The 20,006-nt window shown below is 52.4% G+C and overlaps 1 protein-coding gene across 3 annotated transcripts in view; it reads left to right on the forward strand.

Annotated features, from left to right (window-relative positions):
- The window catches only part of PARVB (parvin beta), a 117,750-nt gene that overhangs the window by 86,338 nt on the left and 11,406 nt on the right, over nucleotides 1-20,006 (forward strand). For all 3 annotated transcript variants that reach the window (XR_009549428.1, XM_060189127.1, XM_060189128.1), the window contains exons 5-9: nucleotides 186-326; nucleotides 2,478-2,593; nucleotides 7,979-8,037; nucleotides 10,564-10,583; nucleotides 17,541-17,602. Coding sequence is in view for 2 of the 3 variants with exons in the window: in XM_060189127.1 (XP_060045110.1) it covers nucleotides 186-326; nucleotides 2,478-2,593; nucleotides 7,979-8,037; nucleotides 10,564-10,583; nucleotides 17,541-17,602 (398 nt within the window). In the remaining variant the exon portion in view is untranslated. The remainder of the gene's footprint in view (nucleotides 1-185; nucleotides 327-2,477; nucleotides 2,594-7,978; nucleotides 8,038-10,563; nucleotides 10,584-17,540; nucleotides 17,603-20,006) is intronic.

Consider the following 20,006-nt stretch of genomic DNA (forward strand, 5'->3'; position numbering starts at 1 on the left):
TCCACTTTATCCCCAAGGACACAATGTCATCTTTTTGGGACTTAACACTTTTAACCTTTAACCCGCTTCATTCTGGATCAGTTTTCCAGGGACTATAAATAACCTGGCACTACAGAGTCCTGAGGTTCCACATCCTGGCTGCTTTGCCTGACATTCTGCCTTCGCTCGTGTCTTTCTCTTTGCAGAAAAGCTGGCCCATTGCAAGCTGCATGTGGCCGAGGTGACGCAGTCAGAAATCGGGCAGAAGCAGAAGCTGCAGACGGTGTTGGACGCAGTGCAGGAGCTCCTGAGGCCCCATGGCTGGCCACTCCAGTGGAACGTGGACTGTGAGTGCAGGGCCCAGCCTCAGTGACCCTGGGGGCATTTCCAGTGCCTGTCAGAGTGCTGAGAGGGCCTTGACTGGGGGAAGACAACTGGGAGAGGAACAAGCCTGTGTCCCCCCCTCTCAGGAGCTCAGCATTGGGAACAGTCCTGCCTGCTGTGCGCAAAGCAGAGGAGCAGTTTCTGTTTGGCTGAGTTAAGGGAGACTCCAAAGAAAAAGGAAAGGCAGGGGGCCAGACGGTGGCACACCTGGTTAAGCACACATATTACCAGGTGTAAGGACCCTGGTTTTAGAGCCCCTGCTTCCCACCTGCAGGGGGTCCGCTTCACTAGCTGTGAAGCAGGTCTGCAGGTGTCTTTTTCTCCCTATCTCCATGTCTTCTCGCAATTTCTTTCTACCATATCTAATAAAATGGGGTGGGATGGCTTCCAGGAGTGGTGGATTCCTGGTGCCAGCACTGAGCCCCAGCAACTAGAGGCAAAAAAATAAAAGAAGAAAGAAGGAAATAGAAATGGCTACTGGGAGTGGTGGATTCATAGTGCTGGTGGCAATACAATATAATAAAATAAAAAAAGAAAAAGGGGAAACAGCTTTGTGGGGGGGGGTCCTTGGAAGGGATCCCCTATCCCCACAGCACCAATGCCACATAATTGTACTTTTAGTGACCTACCAAAACAGGTCCTCAGGACACCTGTCCCACTGGCCTCTGGAATGTCTCCAACGATGGCAACACCAGGGACTCATGATGCCAGTCTTTTTAGCCAAGACAGGAGCCTGGGAGGTGAAGAGCTAACCCAGGGGAAGCTGAAGCCTTCTCTGTGCTAGTTCCCCCTCCCCAGCGAGGGTGGGCTCCTCCGTGGTGAGGAGACATGCCTGCCCCTGCTTTCTCAGCACCGAAGTTTGGGGCAGACACAATCCAGCCTTTTGGGTTTCCAGGGCTGTGGGTGGGTGTGCTTTGTGATCTTGAACCCCTGCACAGCAAGGGTTATAACCAAGTCTCAGCTCAGGTACTGAGGAGGAACTGGCGGGGCCGGAGATGGCCGCTGGGGGCGGAGGCAGGGCAGGGTTGTTGGCCATCTTCTCCCGAGCCATTGATTACATCCCAGGAGGGCTCATAGGTACCAAAAGTGGGGACACTGGGGCACTCTCCGTGGGCAGGTGACCTGCTTGTTATGACCTTCTCTGTCCTCCTGGGCTTATTTTATCATGCTGCCCATCTTTTCTCCTTATCGTGCTATGTGCGCTTAACCCTCTGCACCCCCACCCGGCCCCTTCTGCGCCTTATTACCTAGTTGAGTCGTTTTTTCTTTTCCTTCCTTCTCTCTTTTTTCTCTTTTCTTTCTTTCTTTCTTTCTTTCTTTCTTTCTTTCTTTCTTTCTTTCTTTCTTTCTTTCTTCTCTTTCTCTCTCTGATAAGACAGAGAAATTGAGAGGGGAAAGGGAAATAGGGAGAAAGAAAGACAGTGAAGCACTATTTCACCACTCGCGAAGCTTGCCCCTGCAGGTGGGGGTCTGAGGCCATGAACCCAGGTCCCCTTTTCTTTTCTGAAATCATGATTTTAAAAGTGACCACATGGGGGGGGGGAGTACAGGTCCTGGAAAAGGATGACAAAAGACCTAGTGGGGGTTGTATTGTTTTGTGGAAAACTGAGAAATGTTATGCATGTACAAACTATTATATTCACTGTCAAGTGTAAAACATTAATCCCTCAATAAAGGGAAAATAAATAAATAAATAAATAAATAAATAAATAAATAAATGTGACCATACAAGTTACCTTAGGCCAATCTCTATCCTTTTCTTTCTTTCTCTTTCCCTTTCTTTCTTTCTCTTTCAGAGAGAGAGAGAGAGAGAGAGAAAGAAAGAGAGAGATTGAAAATATGAGACCACAAGAATGAAATTTCCTTCAACACAGTGGGGGCCAGCTCACACTAGGGTCACACACATGGAAATGCTCAGAGGGAGCAATACTGCTACCCTTCCCCCCTTCTTTGAAGGCCATTTTTTTCTTAGGAAATAAAACTGAGAAACTTGAGCTTAAAACCTCAAAGGCTATACCACTCTCTTCCTGTGCTTCCCTCTGGTTCTCCTCCAATGTCTGTGGGCTCAGGGCTCCTGCCTGCCCTGCCTAAAGAGCCTCCCCCCCCCCCCCCAGCAATCCACGGCAAGAGCCTGGTGGCCATCCTGCACCTGCTCGTCTCTCTGGCCGCTCACTTCAGGGCCCCTATCCGTCTCCCTGAGCATGTCTCCGTGCAGGTGGTGGTGGTGCGGGTGAGTACTGGGCGAGGAGGGCTGGGTGGAAGCAATACCATGGGGCACCCCGATTTTCCCCACCTCCCTTTTCCTTCTTTTCTCTTGCTAGCCCACCTACCACCTCCCCTGGGCCCTGGAAAAGCTATTCCCTGCACAAGCCCCCTCCCCTCCCTCCCTCCCTCCCTCCCTCCCTCCCTCTCCAAGATGTGGGTTCTGTGCCGGCCTCCAGATCAGGGGTTTGAGGCTTAGTTTCACATTTTTAACAATAACATTTGCTTCTCTCTGAAACCAGCGAGTAGGAAGCCAGCCAGCTTTGTTGAGGGTGCCTGTGACTGGAGTGTGTGGCCAACAGGTGAAACAGACACCCCACTTGGGCCTGCTCTGCATGCTGCCCCTACAGCCCTTGCCCTTTGCCTCTTTTTCAAGATTGGTTTCTCCCCGTCCCACCCCTCCCAGCAGAGATGCTAGCAAGAGCCAGGAACCAGGAGCCAAGAACCTCCTGTGGGCAGGTGACAGAGATGCCTAGCCAGCCACTCTGCCTGCATCGAGGGCACAGCTCCTGCCTGGCTTTGGGGCAGCCTAGTCCCTAGATGTGTGCTGAGCACCTGCTGTATGCCTGCATGCGGTGCTGCGGCTACTGGGGATGCTGACTGAGGGCGCTGGCGACCCAGCAGCCTCTGCTGGTGTTGACGTTACCCTGGAAGCTGGAAGGGTCTCCCTGAGGGTTTGCTGCTTGAACATCAGCTCCACACCACTCTCCTTTTGTTAAGTAAATAATAATTTATTTATCTTCATTAGAGAGTGAGAGAAACCAGAGCGCTCCTTCATTGTGACAGAAGGTGATGCTGAGGGTTGAACCTGTGACCTCTGATCAGCTATCCGTGTGCTTTCTCCCCAGCGTATAGAAAATCATTTTGGGGGCTAGGTGGTGGTACTCCTGGTTAAGCGCACATAGTACTAAGTGCAAGGACCCATGCAAGGATCTGGGTTTGAGCCCTTGCTCCCCACCTATGGGGGACACTTCACAAATAGTAAAGCAGGTCTGCTGGTGTCTGTCTCTCTCTCTGTCTCCCCGTCCTCTTTCAGTTTCTCTCTGTTCTAGTGAATAAAGTGGAAAAATATATTTGTATTTATTTTGGGTAGAGACAGAAAAATCAAGAGTGAAAGGGAAGGTAGAGAGACCGCAAACTGCAACATTACTTCACCACTTATCAAGACTGTTCCCTTAAGGTGGGGACTGGGGGTTTGACCTGAGGTTCTTCCACATGGCAGCCTGTGTTCTCAACTGGGTATAGCGCCATCCAGCCCCTTACCGGCACCCAGACACAAGCATACGCACATGCACAGACACACAATGTATTTTTGGAGGGGAAGGGTGATGGGGAGAGACATCTGTGGACCTGTTTCTCTACTCAGGAATCTTCCCCCCTGCAAGTGGAGGTCCGGGGCTTGAACCTGTCTTTGAGCATGGTAACATGCACTCTGTTGAGTGCACCACTGCCTGGCCCCCTTACTATTTTTGTTGTTGTCATTGGGGCTTCATGGCCCCTGTGTGGAGATAGATAGATAGATAGATAGATAGATAGATAGATAGATAGATAGATAGATGATAGATAGAGTCGGGCAGTAGCGTAGCGGTTAAGCGCAGGTGGTGCAAAGTGCAAGGACCAGTGTAAGGATCCTGGTTCGAGCCCCCGGCTCCCCACCTGCAGGGGAGTCACTTCACAGGCAGTGAGGCAGGTCTGCAGGTGTCACTCTTTCTCTCCCCCTCTGTTTTCCCCTCCTCTCTCCATTTCTCTCTGTCCTATCCAACAACGACATCATCAACAACAACAATAATAACTACAACAACAAGGGCAACAAAAGGGAATAAATAAATAAATAAATAAATAAAATAAATAAATTTTTTTTAAAAAAGATAGACAGGCAGGCAGTAAGGCAGGCAGACAAAAGGACTGAGGGACAGAGGGGAAGACACCAGGCAGGAGCTTCAGCCACTCCAGTTGAGGTGTCTTTCTGCCTTTCCCCCCTCCCCTTCCCTCCTCTGCAGTCTGCAGGGCTCTGACTAGTGCTCTGTTGTTTGCCCTCTGGAGCCACCTGCCTCCTCTGTTGTCTCAGGTGCTTGGCTGTGACACACTCTAATGTAGGAGGGCCCCACAGAGGGTCCTGCTTCCTAAGGAGGAGTGTCTGTGTTTGGGGTGGTGGGGGCAGGGGGCTATTCCAAGAGCCCCTGGATGCTTCCTGGCATGGATTCCCTAAGGACACATGGGAATGTACTTTCCAAACCCATGTACGTCAGCTGTAGCCCCAGAAGTCATGCAGCCTGGGTAATTGGGGTATTTCCTTTCAGACCTGTGCTTTGGCCAAGAAAAATCTTTTGAGTCTGCAGAAGGTTTTACTGACCTGGGCAAGCACTTGCTGGCACGCCCTGCCTTGACTAGAGTTAGTTACAAAGTGGAATTCCAATCAGGGAGAGGAGGGTCCGAGAGCTGGCAGGGTCATCGCTGGGGCTTGGTGCCTGCACTATAAATCCACTGCTCCTGGAGGCCATTTTATCCATTTTGTTTCCCTTGTGGTTGCCCTTGTTGTAGCTGTTATTGTTATTGTTGTTATAGCTGTTGTTATTGTTGGATAGGGCAGAGAAATCAAGAGAGGAGGAGAAGACAGAAAGGGGGAGAGAAAGATAGACACCTGCAGACCTGCTTCACTGCTTGTGAAGTGACCCCCCCACACACATGTAGGGAGCTGGGGGCTTGAACCGGGATCCTTATGCTGGCCCTTGCACTTTGCGCCATGTGTGCTTAACCCGCTGCGCTACTGCCCAGCCCCCTCACTCACTCTTAAGCAGTGTGTGCAGGGCAGATAACCTCAATGATTTTCCAATAAAGCTGAGATCCACCTATATGCCTGTAAATACACAGCCTGGGCTGGAGAGATTCTTCACCATGGCAGGGTGGGTGGGGGTTTGGGGGGGCAGTGGTAGCTGGGAGGTGGTGAGTGTATACCTTGAGGGGCCCAGGTTTGAATCCCCAGAAACATGAGGGAGGAGTTGTGGTATTGGGGTGGGGCAGCTCTGGTGCTTTGTTCTCTCTTGCTTTGTCTATATCTGAACTTAAAAGGTGCTTCAGAGCTGTGAACTCAGGCATACACACACACACATACACACACACACACACACACACACACACACACACACACACACACACACACACGCACGTTGTTTTCGATGGGCTGGCTTCATGGGCGGGTAACAGATGACCCAGGACTCATGGCTGGGTTGTACGCAGTATCTCTTTATTCATGCAGGACGCAGCACAATCTATACCAAGCTAAGCTAAACTAAACACTACAAACAATCTTGTCCTTATAAATATACTAGCCCAGTAGGGTGGGAACAGGATGCGATGCAGAGAGGGTGGAGAGAAAAGTGACTGGTGAAAATCAGGGTGTGACAAGGAGAGGGGGCGGAGCAGGTAAGAATTCTACCACTGAACCACCAATGCCCTGGAGGGAGGGTGGTGCTTGTTAACAGAGGTTATGTAAATAGAATACAGTGGTTATGTAAATAGAATGCAGTGTTAAGCAGGGGGGATTTAAACCAAATGAAACAGAAGAGGTTTTTAGAAGCATACCACACACACACACACACACACACACACACACACACACACACACACACACACACACACACACACACACACCTTTCCAGCACCCAGTAAGTGCCTAGTGCACATCAGATCCTCCTACAAACCTTTAAGACACACAGCCTGGGCCAGAGAGCTCTGTGTGGCAGGAGGTGGGTGGGAGGATGGGGTAGGGGTGAGCACCCCACAGTGGAGTCTCTGAGAGACATTTCAAAGTGTGTGTGTGTGTGTGTGGGGGCTATTTCCAAGATCTTACTGTAAGGGTCCCCAGGAGGACTAGGACCCAGAAAGGTTGGGAGCCTGAGGACCAGCCGAAAGTGCACCGGGCTAAGTGCACATAGTGTGAGGCACAAGGACTGGGGTTCAAGTCCCTGGCTCCCCACCTGCAGTGGGGATGCTTCACAAGTAGTGAAGCAGGTCTTCAGGTATCTGTCTTTCTCTCTCCCTCTCAGTTTCTCTCTGTCCTACCCAATAAAGTGGAAAAAAATGGCCACCCGGAGCAGTGGATTCATAATGCTAGTACAGGGTTGGGAACATCGCTCTGGAGAGGTGTCCACAGGGGTCTACAGAATAGGAAGTGAGTTTATGTTCCTTGAGGGGTTGGGTAGTGGGGCCTCAAGCCCCACTTGGAGCTCCTGTGACATACAGACTGCTCCCCCCCACATATCACTGCCCCCTCCCCACTGCCACTCCTCTTCTGCCTGCCTAGCCCTGGAACAAGTGTCACTTGGCTTGGTGTCCTTTGCTACCTTTACTGTAGCCAAGCCACAGTGGGTGCCTTAAAGCACCAGCTATTTCAGGGGCAAAGATGGCTCACCTGCTGGAGCGCACACCTCTTGTGCAAGGGACAGTGCTTGAGCCTCTAGCACCCTGCAGGAGCACCTGCTGGGTGGGGGGCAGGGGAGCTTCAGGAGTGGTGAAGTGGGGATGTGCTAGCGTTCCTTCTCTCTCTGTCTCTAAATAAACAAGGAGCCTGGCGGGGCTTGTGGAGAAGTGCACGTGGGCAACAGCAGTGGAAAACCCTAGAGACAAAGGAAAAAAAAAGGACAAAACAAACAAGAAAACAATGAGGCATTTCTTCATTACCTTTGCTGGGGGTGGGCAGAGGTTCAGATCAAGGAGCCAGCAGGGCTGGGGCTCCCAGAAGACAGGGGCAGGGGTGGGCGTGGGAGAGGGTGTGGCAGGACTCTTCCTTCCCTTTGCTGGCCCTTGTGTTCCTTAGCTGTCCCTTCACCTGTGCCCGGGGCCTCTCCCCTCCCTGTTTGGTTTTCTCTGCCTCTGTTTTCTCTTCTTGTCAGGACACCCAGCCTTTTAGGTCAGCACTCTCCCCCCATCCCTGTGGCCTCCTCTCCTCCCCCCGTTCTGCACGATGCCAGTGCTGAGGAGTAGTGGGTTGGCTGCCCACCCTCATCATCAGCCCAGAGCACACACACAGTTCCCTGTGCTGCTTCTGCTGTTGCTATCTCTACCGCGGGCCCCCCCCCACCCCTGTCCCGGCCTCGGGACACTTCTCCTGAGACATCTTCCTCCCCTCCCTTGCCAGCTGCCCATCTCAGAGGCATGTGGGGAATAGTAGGGAATATAGGGACAGTGAGTGTGCCTCTATATATAGGGGGCTACTACCCCCTGCCCCCAATTCAGATCTGGCTTGGGGATTGACAGGTGTCTCTTTACTGGGATGGGTTACTCTGCCCATATGGCTTCCTGGTCCTACCCAGTCGTCCCTGCCCCTGCACTCACTGCTTCCTTTGACTTCCAGAAGCGGGAGGGGCTGCTGCACTCCAGCCACATCACGGAGGAGCTGACCACCACCACCGAGTAAGTACTACCCTGGCTCAGCCCTGCAAATCCTGCACTGTGCCACTCAGCTGCCTCCCTCCCTGGCAACAGCCGTCCAGAAGCCTGGAAGATGTGGCGTCTGTGCAGAGGGCTGGGCCAGGTGGTCAGTCTGTCTGTGTAAGGCCTTCCGGAGGGGGAGAGGTGATTCCCCAGTGTTGTGTGCTTGTGCCATGGGGCAAACCCATTTCAGCTGACACTGAACAGGCCATCATCTCAGTGCCACCCTTGTCTTCCCCGCTCACCAGGCATGAGTCACTGGTGAATGACAGTGCCATGAATGCCTGAGTGGGCTCCCAGAAGCGGGAGCTGACCTAGCTGCTGCTGCAGCATGCTGTCAGGTGGCGGGGGGCGGAGAGGCTGACGGGACCCTGCTGGGTGTGTGCACCTACTCCCAACCTGCAGGGTGAGGGGCGTGGGGACACGGTGCTGTCCCTGGTGTGGGAGCCGATCAGTTGGCTTGCCCCGTTTAGGAGTGAGAGAGGGGCAGTTTGAGAGGAGTCAGGTGTGGGGGGCATCTGTTTTCACCCCGCCCCCCCCACACACATGTGAATGGTCTAAAAGGACAGCCAAGCTGCCTGCTGATCGTAGGTCAGCCGTCTGGGCAGGTGGTTATTAGGCTAGTGGAGGGGAGCAGACATCCGAGGGTGTGGTTGGGTCAAGGTGGCCCAAGACACTCCTCTCCCATGCACACATGTACGTGGTTCTGGCTGCTGGCAGGCCTCTGTCCCTCTAACTGTCTGTCATCCTGTGGAAATAGATTCAGGGCTCTGAGGGGCTAGGAGGGCAGCTGCAGGTCCCCTGCACATGCTGTGTCCTGTCCTGGTATTCTGACGATCAGAGCATATGTCATGAGGCCAGTTTGATGGGGATGGTGGGTCGCCAGGCCAGTTCTTCCTGCCTGTGCCTGTGCCTGTGTGTGTGTATGTTCCGGGTGGTGGGGGACAGTGGCAAGGGCATACAAACAGGTGTGCAGCCGTGGGGAGAAGGTGTGGATTGATTAGAGATCTCCAGTGGGATGAGAACTATAAGTAGGCAACAGGGTGGGGAGGGGGGGGTTAGCGTCTCTGTAGTCTCTGTATCGGGGCAGGGGAGAGTGGCCTTACCAAGTGACAGCAGCCACCAGAGGGCCTACTGTGTGTGCTCATGAAAGGACTGAGGTGGGTCAGATGAGGCTCCTGTCTTGGAGTGGGGATGGGGGTAGCATCTAACTGGCAAGAGACCAGGAGAAGTGAACTGTGTCTATGGAGACATGAGCCCTGGCTTCAGCATCCTCTCTCTCCCTTCTCTTCCCCTCTGTGTGGCCACAGCAGCTCTGCTAGAGCATCTAACTGGGCCTCTGCCTGCCACAGCCTCTCAGTGCTGGCTTGCCTACCTCTGCTTATCCTGGCTGCATCCCTTCAGAGCTCATCACCCTGCAGAGCAAGATCTACATTTAGAACCCTAAGCTGCTTTCCTCACCTCCCATCTAGCTACCACATCTTCCCATTTCACTTTGTAGAGGCAGTTCTGAGGTCACTGCCTCCAGGAAGTCCTCTGTGTTTGCCCACAGGAATTGTTGGCTTGCTTGTCAGTTCTGCTAGCATCTCTGGACCCTTAAACTACGTAATTCCCTGACAGAGCTTCCTGCACAGTCAGTAGGACCTCACTCGCGATGGGCAGAAGACCTACTTTCTGCCCAAATGTCCTTGACTGTGGTAACCTGCCCACTGGTCCTATAGGAGTGGTTTAAGTGAAGACAGAGATGACCTGTTGGTGTCATACCGGCACCCATGTAACTGTGTCTCCCCTGTGGGTAGAGCAGGGCAGAGTTGATGGGAATGGGACTTGGGGTGTGTATGTGTGTGTATGCATGCTTTTATTGTTATTTTTAAAAAATATTTATTTATTTCCTTTTGTTGCCTTTGTTTTTTTAGTGTTGTAGTTCTTATTGTTGTTGTTATTGATGTCGTTGTTGTTGGATAGGACAGAGAGAAATGGAGAGAGGAGGGGAAGACAGAGAAGGGGAGAGAAAGATAGACACCTGCAGACCTGCTTCACCGCCTGTGAAGCGACCCCCCTGCAGGTGGGGAGCCGGGGGCTCGAACTGGGATCCTTACACTGGTCTGTGCGCTTTGCACCACCTGTGCTTAACCTGCTGTGCTACTGCCGACTTATTTATTATTATTTATTTATTTATTTTTATATAGAAACAGAAATTGAGAGAGAAGGGGGAGATAGAGAGAGGAGAGACGCCTGCAGCACTGCTTCACTACTTGTGAAGCTTACCACCACCACACCCCCTGCCCCCGCAAGTGGAGATGGGACTTGAACCCCAGATCCTTGAGCATCATAGCATGGGCACTTAAACAGGTGTGCCACCACCTGGCCCTGGGACTTGGGTCTTTGTGAACAGCCCTCTCACTGGGCAGATAAGGGCTTTCAGTTTTCACTCCCAGCCGTGAATTCATGCTGCTTATTATGTCAGGCTGTTCCAGGCCACTCTGACTGCTCTCTGCTTGTTTGCAGGATGATGGTGGGACGCTTTGGTGAGTAACTTCTTGGGTATGGGCAGGAGGGACTCTGAGGACATGGCACTTTGGGGCAGCCTGGGAAGCTCTGAGGATCACCAGCCACTTGGGGACAGCAGGGCCTGGTGGAGGGGCTGGGACTTATTCCCACATCTCTGGGACCGTGGCAGAAGTGTGTCATCTCCCTGCACCTGTACTCTGGGTTTGCACCTCAGAGCTGGGTGCTCAGGGGAGACATGGAGGACAGGGACATGACAGGGCTGTGACACTGGCTTCTGCCTGGGCAGGGAGTAAAGCCAGGACAGGGCAAGAGAAGGTAGTGGCTTGATTTGAGGGCATGGTGGGCCCTTCTGGACTGAATGGGAGATTCTGTCTCAGATGCCCCCCCCCCCCCATCACCACCTTTAAAGTCTCTGGCTTAATGAGCTCTGTGGAGTTAGGCAGTCTTGGTGCTGGGCCCCTCTGGGCCTGCTTTCACCTACCCCTTCACCTCCCTGCTCTCCACCTGGGTACTGTGGCATGCTGTCCATAGTGCTGCATCTGTTCTCCAGGCCCTGCTTGCTTAGTGCTGCTCATTGTCAGCCATCCTCCCACAGAAGGATTGATCTCCCCCCCCACACACACACACATCCTCACATGCCCACTCAATGAGGGTCTAGCTAGCAGCCTATGGCTGTGTTTAAACCCTTGGGTGGTGGAAAACCAGCTCAGCTACCTCACTGCTTTGAGAAATAGTTTAACACAGAAAGCCAGGAGCTCTCCCCCACTGCATTCTCCTCTGAGCAGGGAGGGGGTCTTCTGTGAGCCATGTTGGGGGTGGTTAAGAGTGTGAGAGCGGAACCCAAGTTCCCTGTGGGAGGGAGCTGCTCCCTGGCTTCAGAATACTCAGGAGAGGGAGCCCAGCCCCAGTCATGCCCTGGCTTCACCATCGTCTGTGGCATTTCCTGGTGACTGTGGGGTCGGCACTGCAGCCTGTGTTGAAAGAGGGGCTGTAGCCCTCCGTTGTAGGTGGTGTTCATCATGAGCAGACACAGCCCTTAGAGGTCCTTACGCTTTCCCAAGCAGGCCTGGAGCTGTGCTGGGGAAAGTCCCTCTTTATTGTTTTTTTTTTTTTTTCTTTTCTCTCTCAAGTTGCAATTCAGTTTTTTTTAAAAATGTCTTTATTATTTAAAAACCCAACAGTCCCATTGAGAACCAGGGAGAGGGGTGGGAGCCTCCTGTGGAGCACCAAGCAGCAGTGAGGGGCCCTGCAGGGCTGGTGTCTGACTCTGGGGGGCTTCCAGGAGGGGAGGGGACAGCCAGCCAGGGGCACTCTGGTCCTGTCCAGTGTGGGACACCCAAGGGACTGCGTTTAGGGCAGCCCAGCCCTGCTAGTAGGGGCCACCCAGAAGGGACAGGTATCCAGATACTGTGTCCTTGGTGACCTGCTTGTCCCCACAGGAATGCCCCCTGAAGCCATAGAGGTGATGAGACAGGGGCTCAGAGCATTATTGAGGGGTGGTGTGGGGGTCTCAATAGGCCTCATGCTCATGTGATCCCACTGTTCTTGGTGAACTCTCCCCACCCCTTTAAACTTCAGACAGAGAGAGACAGAGCAGGAGAGAGCAAAGGAGACCTCACCACAACACCACTCCACCGTTCGTGGAGCTTCTTCTAGGATTTACCCGTGTGGTGTTCGGGGGCGGGGATTGAACCTGGATCCTTACTCATGGGTGAGCTATCTCCCACTCTTTGTTTTCCTGTGGAGCTGTCATTTCTGTGCTTGGGATCGTTGGAGGTTTGGGGACTTAAAAGAATTGACTCAGTTTGAGCTGTGCAGCACCCCAGAACCAGGAAACCCCACAGCCTCAGGCAGAAGTGCTCAGACAGTGCCCCGAGCTGTGGAGGTTGGGGCCTGGGCTCAGAATCAAGGGCAGCCATGGAGCTGTGGAGCTGTTTCTTTTTCCCATGCAGGCGCCTGTGTTTGTGACATGCAAACAGGCTATTAGTGGGTGACAGGCAATTAGTTCCGCCTTGGCTGGGCTCTTCCTGATGACATAAACCCAGCTCCTGCTTACTCAGACCTGCGGCTGTAGGGCACAGCCAGGCCGCCAGGCCTCCGCCCAGCCTGTCCTTCCCTCCTTTCCTGTCTCCCCTGGTGCTGCTGCTGCTTCCTCTGCACCCTTGCTGGGGTGAGAACTCCTCAAGCAGCCCTTTACCTCCACTCCTCCCTACCTCCCATCTTGGCTTATGCCAACACCTCGGCCTTGCAGGGGCCTCTGAGTCCCTTCAGATGCCCCTCAATTGATTCCCTTGTAGCCCTCCTCCCCCTCATATGCACTTCCTGCTTTCAGAACACCTCGGGTGTTTGTGTCTTTTTCCAGAGTACTGTTCAGCTCTGGCGTATGGTAGTGTACGAGATTGAACCTGGGACATTTGGAGCCTCAGACATGAAAGTCTTTTTGCAGAACCATTATGCTGCCTCCCTAGCCCAGAAAGAATGAATCAGAGTGTCACTGGCTTGTGGGATGCAGGAGATTGAGTACTGGACCTCATGCTTCCGAGTTCAGCACCTTACTCACTGTGCCACCTTCTACCCTCCGTCCCTCCTGCCCGCCCCATCAGGACTCTAGGACGTCTATTCTTCTTGCACTATCTTCCTGCTGAATTGCTCTCCCTCCAAAGTCCTCCATGGCTCACTTCTGCTCCTCCAAGCCTTGCCTAAATGTCACTTTCTTGGGAGAGTCTCTGTGACCCCTGTATCATAATTTTCATCTTCTGGTTTGCCCTGTCCTGCCTGGCTTGCATCAACCCTTCCACGTGCCTGGCAGAACGGGCAGTGCCAGGGCATTCATTCCATCACCCCCAGAGCACTTCCTACTTTCCTTTTGCATGAGGTTCCTTGTACTGCTTCCAGGGCCTGCAGCCATTTCTCCCTCTTCGTGCTGCAGCCAGCCCTGGGCTGTGGATGTTCCAGAAGTGTCCAGAATAGCAGGTAGATTCCCACCCTGCTTGGCTCATGTCTGCTCATGGACGTCCTCATCTGTTTTCACCTGAGTTTGGGATGGGAGCACGCTGAGATGGGTGTGTGTGTGGGGGGGGAGGGGGTGCCCAGTTTGCCTCCAGCCCCCTCCTCAGCCTCCACTATCTTGGCAGTAGTAGGATGGGAGGCCCTCCTCTACCCCGAAAAGCTGGGGAGCTGTAGCCTGGTTTCCATGGCAACAAGTGCAGTGGCTGCCTCTCCTATGCAGGCACCCCTCCTGTCTCCCCCTTTCTGTCTGGAACCCCTTCCTGAGTTTCTCGGGTCTGCCAACAGAGATTGTTGGGGACACTCCCCTGGCATACCCCACTCTCTGCCACAGCTCTTACCCCCTGGGTAGAGCCCCTCTCAGTGCCCCTACAGACTCCAGCAGGTGGGCGCCACCCTGGGTTTCCATGCTCTTTGCACCCTCTGTTCCCTCCTCCTGGAATGCTCTGCAAGAAGACTGGCTACACACCAGGTCTCCTTTCTGAGGTCTTCCTTATGGGTCCTCCCATCCTTTTTCCCAAAGTTGGATGCCATCAGGGACCAAACAGATAAAATGACAAGAGGGTTGGGAGCTGAGACAGCATAGCAGTTATGCAGAAAATTGCTTTCATGCCTGAGGCTCTGAGGCCCCAGGTTCAGTCCCCTGTACCACCGAAGCAAGAGCCGAGCAGTGCTCTGGCATAAATAAATAGATATATAAAAATAAAATTAAATGACACAAGTGGCTGGAATATAGGATGACATGTAAGTTAAACTGCCTCTGGACGGGAGTTGGGCGGTAGAGCAGTGGGTTAAGCAAACATGGTGCGAAGTGCAAGCACCAGCGTAAGGATCCTAGTTCCAGCCCCCGGCTTTCCACCTGCAGGGGAGTCACTTCACAGGCAGTGAAGCAGATCTGCAGGTGTCTATATGTTTCTCTCCCCCCCGTCTTCCCCTCCTCTCTCCATTTCTCTCTGTCCTAGCCAACAACGACATCAATAAGAACAACAATAATAATAACTACAACAATAAAAAACAAGGGCATCAAAAAAGGAATAAATAAATAAAAATATTTAAAAAAAACTGTCTCTGGACATGTGTGCTGAGTGACAGTGGAAATTGGGGGGGGGTCTGGGGCAAACAGGAGCTTCCCCCACCCCCATTCCGTGGACAGCTCCTTTACCCTGTGAAAGCTTCACTTTCATTGTCTCTCACAGCTCCTCCAGAGCAGAGAGACATTCAGAATTTTTTTAAAAATTAAAAAAATTTTATATTACAGAATTACAGGGGTTTAAATCCATACCATTCCCACCACCAAAGCTCTGAGTCTTCACTCTCCCCACTGCAATTCACCACAGTTCCCCTCAAGTTGTAGACATGGGCCAACCATCTTTTCTACAAGTATCTGTCCACATTTATACATAGTTGCCCCTTCTTATTCAGATTCAATCCTCTCTTCCCCTGTAATCGTAGCTACCTCCATATGACATTCAAAAATTTTGAGCAGTTTCCAGTTTTTTTTTTTTTTCTCCAGGGTTATTGCTGGGGTTTGGTGCCTACACTATGAATCCACTGCTCCTGGAGGCCATTTTTTCCATTTTGTTGCCCTTGTTATTGTTGTTGTTATTGTTTTATTGCTGTTGGTTAGGACAGAGAGAAATTGAAAGAGGAGGGGAAGACAAAGAGGAAGAGAGAAAGATAGACACCGGGGCCAGGTGGTGGCACACCTGGTTGAGTGCACATGTCGTAATGCGCAAGGACCTGGGTTCGAGCCCCTAGTCCCCACCTGCAGGGGGAAAGCTTTGCAAGTGGTGAAGCAGGATTATAGGTGTCTCTCTGTCTCTCTCCCATCTCTACCACCCCCTTACCTCTCCATTTCTGACTGTCTCTATCTAATAAATAAATAAAGATAATTAAAAAATTAAAAAACAACAAGTAACTTAAAAACAAAAAGATACATAGACACCTGCAGATCTCCTTCACCGCCCATGAAACAACTCCCCTGCAGGTGGAGAGCCAGGGGCTTGAACCAGGATCCTTAAGCCAGTCCTTGCACTTCATGCCATGTGTGCTTAACCTGCTGTGCTACCGCCCATCCCCCAGCTTCCAGTTTCAAAGGCCTGGACTCAGATTGTATTTGGACGCCAACCCAGCATCTATGGATGTTGAACCAGGGCAGATGTGGTACATGCTGGTTGATTTGCCCCTCTCTCCCACTTCCTCCCCGTGTCTTCTGAGACACCTTTCCTCTTTGTGCTGCCTTGATTTACCCAGCTGCCTTCTGCCCGCCTGCACCCCTCCCTGGGGGCTCAGCTGCTTCTTGTTTCTTTGTTTGTTTCTTGTTTGTTCCTGTGACCATCCTTGGGGACTGAGGAGGGAGACCAGGCATGGAGATGCCAGGGAGCCAGCGAACTGTGTAGACAAGTCATGTCCCTGAGTCACCATGTTCTTCCATTCTTAGGCCGCTGGTGATGTGGGGCTATTTTTACCTGGCTGTACAGAGGAGGAGGCAAGGCAGGGAGAGCAGCTACGGCCTGAAGCTGTGGGGCTTGGAATCTGGGTCTATTTTGGTTCCAGAGGTCAAGGCTTTCCCCAGATGTAGAGGGTTGGAAGTGGGGCCTCCGACCCTCTGTGCCCCCTTACGCCCAGCCAACCTAACTGTGAGGTTAATGGGGACTTTGCTAAGTATTCCCATTGGCTAAACACTTGTCACAGTGCACAAGTACCCAGGTACAAGCCCCAGGGGGTCTCTACCTGCAGAAGGGAAGCTTTGTGAATGGGTGAAGCAGTGCTGTGGATGTCTCTCTTTCTCCCATTCTATCTCCCCCCCTTATTTCTCTCTGTCTCTATCCAGTAATATATATATATATGTATACACACATACATATATTTTAACCCATTGGTGCGGGTGAGGGTAGATAACATAATGGTTGTGCAAAGAGACTATCATACCCAAGGCTTCAAAGTCCCAGTTCAGTTCCCTGCAGCACCATAAGCCAGAGCTAGAAACAGTGCCCTGGTAATAAATGAATAAATCCCTGTGTGCACACCATTGCACATGCACACACATGCACACATGCATCTTCCTCCCCTCCCCAGTTCCTGAGTCCCAGGAGGAGATGGCCTGGCCTGGGCTGGGCTGGACTGGGCTGGGCATGGCAGAGCAGGGCAGGGTGTGAGCTGCCTCCCAGGGCCTAGACTTCTAGCATCCACTGGTCTCTCCTGGCCACCTGCCGGGGGAGCTGGCTGCTTCTTGCAGGAGACCCAGCCCTCCCACTTCCTCAGGCCCACAGCCTGCCTTGTCTTTCTCATCGCTCCCTGTGCCCTGCTTCTGCCAGGTCTGTGGTCCTGAGGCAGTCTTTGGGCCACTTCAGACTGGCAAAGGAGAAGGTCACTGTCCCTGCAGGTGTTCCCAGTGTGGGGCACCTGTCAGGGAGGCTGTGGGGAGAGCCTGGAGCAGGTGCTCAGGGGCACTCCTGCCTTCTGTTCTGGGGACAGCCAAGCAGAGGCCCCTGCCCTCAGGAAGCTGACAGTCTGATACTCTGAGAGTAAAATGTGCTGACAGGTCATCACTAGAGCCATATAAAGGTGCCCCAGGCCAGGGGCCAGAGCCCAAGGGCAGAGAGCAGGCTTCCTGGGAACAATACCCTTCACTCAATCCCCAGCACCAAGACAAACGAACGGGTAAAAGTGTCCCAGGAAAATGGACAGATGGGGGGGGGTCTAGACACTGATGGTGAACAGGGCCCCCTCAGAGGAGGGGACATCTACCAGCGGCCTGAAGGAAAATGAGACAAGTGAATGGTAGGTGCAAAGGCCCTGTGGTCATCTTGTGCCACGAGAACAGCTGGGAAACTGGAGGGAGAGTGAAGTGCTGGGGTGTTGATTACTCAGAGTCTGTTAGGTCTGATGGGCTCTTGGGAGGGAGAAAGGCTGGGCGGAGATTAGAGGTGGCACATCCACAAACTCTTCTCCCTGTGTCTGTACAGAACGTGATGCCTTCGACACCCTTTTCGACCACGCCCCAGACAAGCTCAACTTGGTGAAGAAGGTGAGCTCTCCTGAGTTCCTGCCTGCCCCTCCCACCCAGCCTTTTTTTTTTTTTTCCCCCAGCTTGAACTCCACACTGGGCAGAAGGTGGGAAAGTGTTTGAAATCTCTGACATGTTTGCTGTGTGGATGGAAGTGTAATTATAGTCAAACCCTTAACGACGGTGCATACCATTAGCACCTTGTAACTTTGCTCTCTGGGCATCTTCCTGGGGCCCCTCCTACCCCCATGCCATGGAGTGAATTAGCCAGCCTGCCTGCAGGCACCTTGTGACAGCTGGTTCCCACTCAGGGCCTTTTTCCCAGGTGGAAATATTTCTAAGTGTGTCAGTCTGCAGGGAACCCCCGCCTGTTTGCTGTGGCACTGCATTCACAGCCTGCAGGGGTTTGGGGGTGGGGTGGAGCGCTGACTGTGTGCGTGTGGCATTGGCATCTGTACCCTCCAGAGGCTGGTGCATGGCGCACAGACCCTCCAGCTTCATCCAAGCAGTCTGCTGGCAAATCCATGAATGGAAAACCTCCATGAATCTAGGCTGTAGTGGGGCACTGGGGAGTGATGCATGTCTAGGGAGTTATCTGCCAGGAGGGTCTGTTCCCCACCCCCCTTAAGGAATCAAGGTTCAGACCTAGGGGACAATGCTCTTTTGCCTGGTAGAGCCCCCAGACTGGGTTTGGATGCAGGCTTCTCAGGGCCCGGGGTGAGCCAGCTGCAATCTTATTCTTCCTTTGGGGGCTTGGTGGGAATCCTTTTTTAAATTTTTATTTATTTTTATTTTATTTAAGAAAAGATAAATTAACAACTCCATAGGGTAGGAGGGTTACAACTCCACACAGTTCCCACCACCCAATCTCCATATCCCACTCCCTCCCCTGATAGCTTTCCCATTCTCTATCCCTCTGGGAGCATGGACCCAGGGTCATTGTGGGTTGCAGAAGGTAGAAGGTCTGGCTTCTGTAATTGCTTCCCCGCTGAACATGAGCATTGACTGGTCGGTCCATTCTCCCAGTCTGCCTCTCTCTTTCCCTAGTAGGGTGGGTCTCTGGGGAAGCGGAGCTCCAGGACATATTGGTGGGGTCTTCAGTCCAGGGAAGCCTGGCCGGCATCCTGATGGCATCTGAAACCTGGCGACTGAAAAGAGAGTTAACATACAAAGCCAAACAAATTGTTGAGAAATCATGGACCCAAAGCTTGGAATAGTGGAGAGGAAGTGTTAGGGGGGTACTCACTGAAAACTCTAGTGTACTTCTGCTTTCAGGTATATATTTTGAAGTAGTTTATGGATACGTGTGAACATATGCTCTCTCTCACTGAAACTGGTGTATATCTAGGTTTTGGGACTTTGTTAGAAAGTGAACCACCTGGGATGGAATTAGAGAATACTATGAAAGGAAAGGTCTCACCCAAGTAATGAAGCTGAAGGGTTGTCATTCCACACGTGAAGTCTCTGGACACAGTCTGAGCTGAAGCATGTTGAGGTGGCAGTCGTTGCGTTGATTAGGTTGCGATCGGCAGATGCAATATTATTTGATATGAATTGGGAGAGGCATACGGGAAAGTGGGCCCTATCCAAAGGTTCCAGGACTAGGGGAAGTAGAGGCTCTCTAGTGGAGATGTGAGATTCCTGCTGTAATTTAGTCAGGTCCTGCTTTTAGTTTCGGTGGGAATCCTTTCTCAAATGAGTTTGTCCAGAGTGAAAATTGACTTACTGCTATTATTTCTGAGCAGCACCAGTTAGGTTCCCATGACCCTCACTCCAGAAAAGGGCTGGTTCAGTCTGGGACAGTGAGATTGGTAGTTCTTGAAAGCGCTTTGCAGAAGTGGAACCCTCCCAGTGGTTCTTCCAGATGCGGCTGCCGTCTCATCTTTGTGGCTGTTTTAGCATCCTTGGAGCCATCACACCATCCTTGGGGCTGTCTTGGCATCCTCTTGCTTAAGCTAGTGCTAGGGATTGAGCCTGGGACCTCTAAACTTCAGGTATGAAAGCCTTTTCAGAACCACCGTGCTTGTCTCCCTGGCCTCCAGCTTGCTCACTCACTGCATCCTCTCTCCTCTCCCATCTGCTGCTCCCCTCGGGGCCAGAGCTAATGCCCCCCCCATGTCTTTAGAGGCTCCCTGCTTATTCTCTGTGCTCACCCAGCCTCCATTCTGATGCACACTCTGTGTGCTTTTATGTTGTTCTGGGTTTCTCTGGGCCCCTGCTGCTCGCTGCCCTGTGCAGTTGTATATGGTGACTTAGTGAACTCCACCCCAGAATCTTCCTGGGCCCAGAGTGCCTGCTACACACTAGCTTCTGGGGCTGCTTGAGGAGCAGGAATAAGGAAATGACACTGTGCCCTTTGTTGGGGTGGCAGGATGAAGCTGGTACTTAGTGTTCCTTCGGGAAGAGAGGGGGAAGCGGGGGAAGA

The sequence above is a fragment of the Erinaceus europaeus genome, chromosome 4 (assembly GCF_950295315.1).
Source record: "Erinaceus europaeus chromosome 4, mEriEur2.1, whole genome shotgun sequence".
Lineage (NCBI taxonomy): Eukaryota > Metazoa > Chordata > Mammalia > Eulipotyphla > Erinaceidae > Erinaceus > Erinaceus europaeus.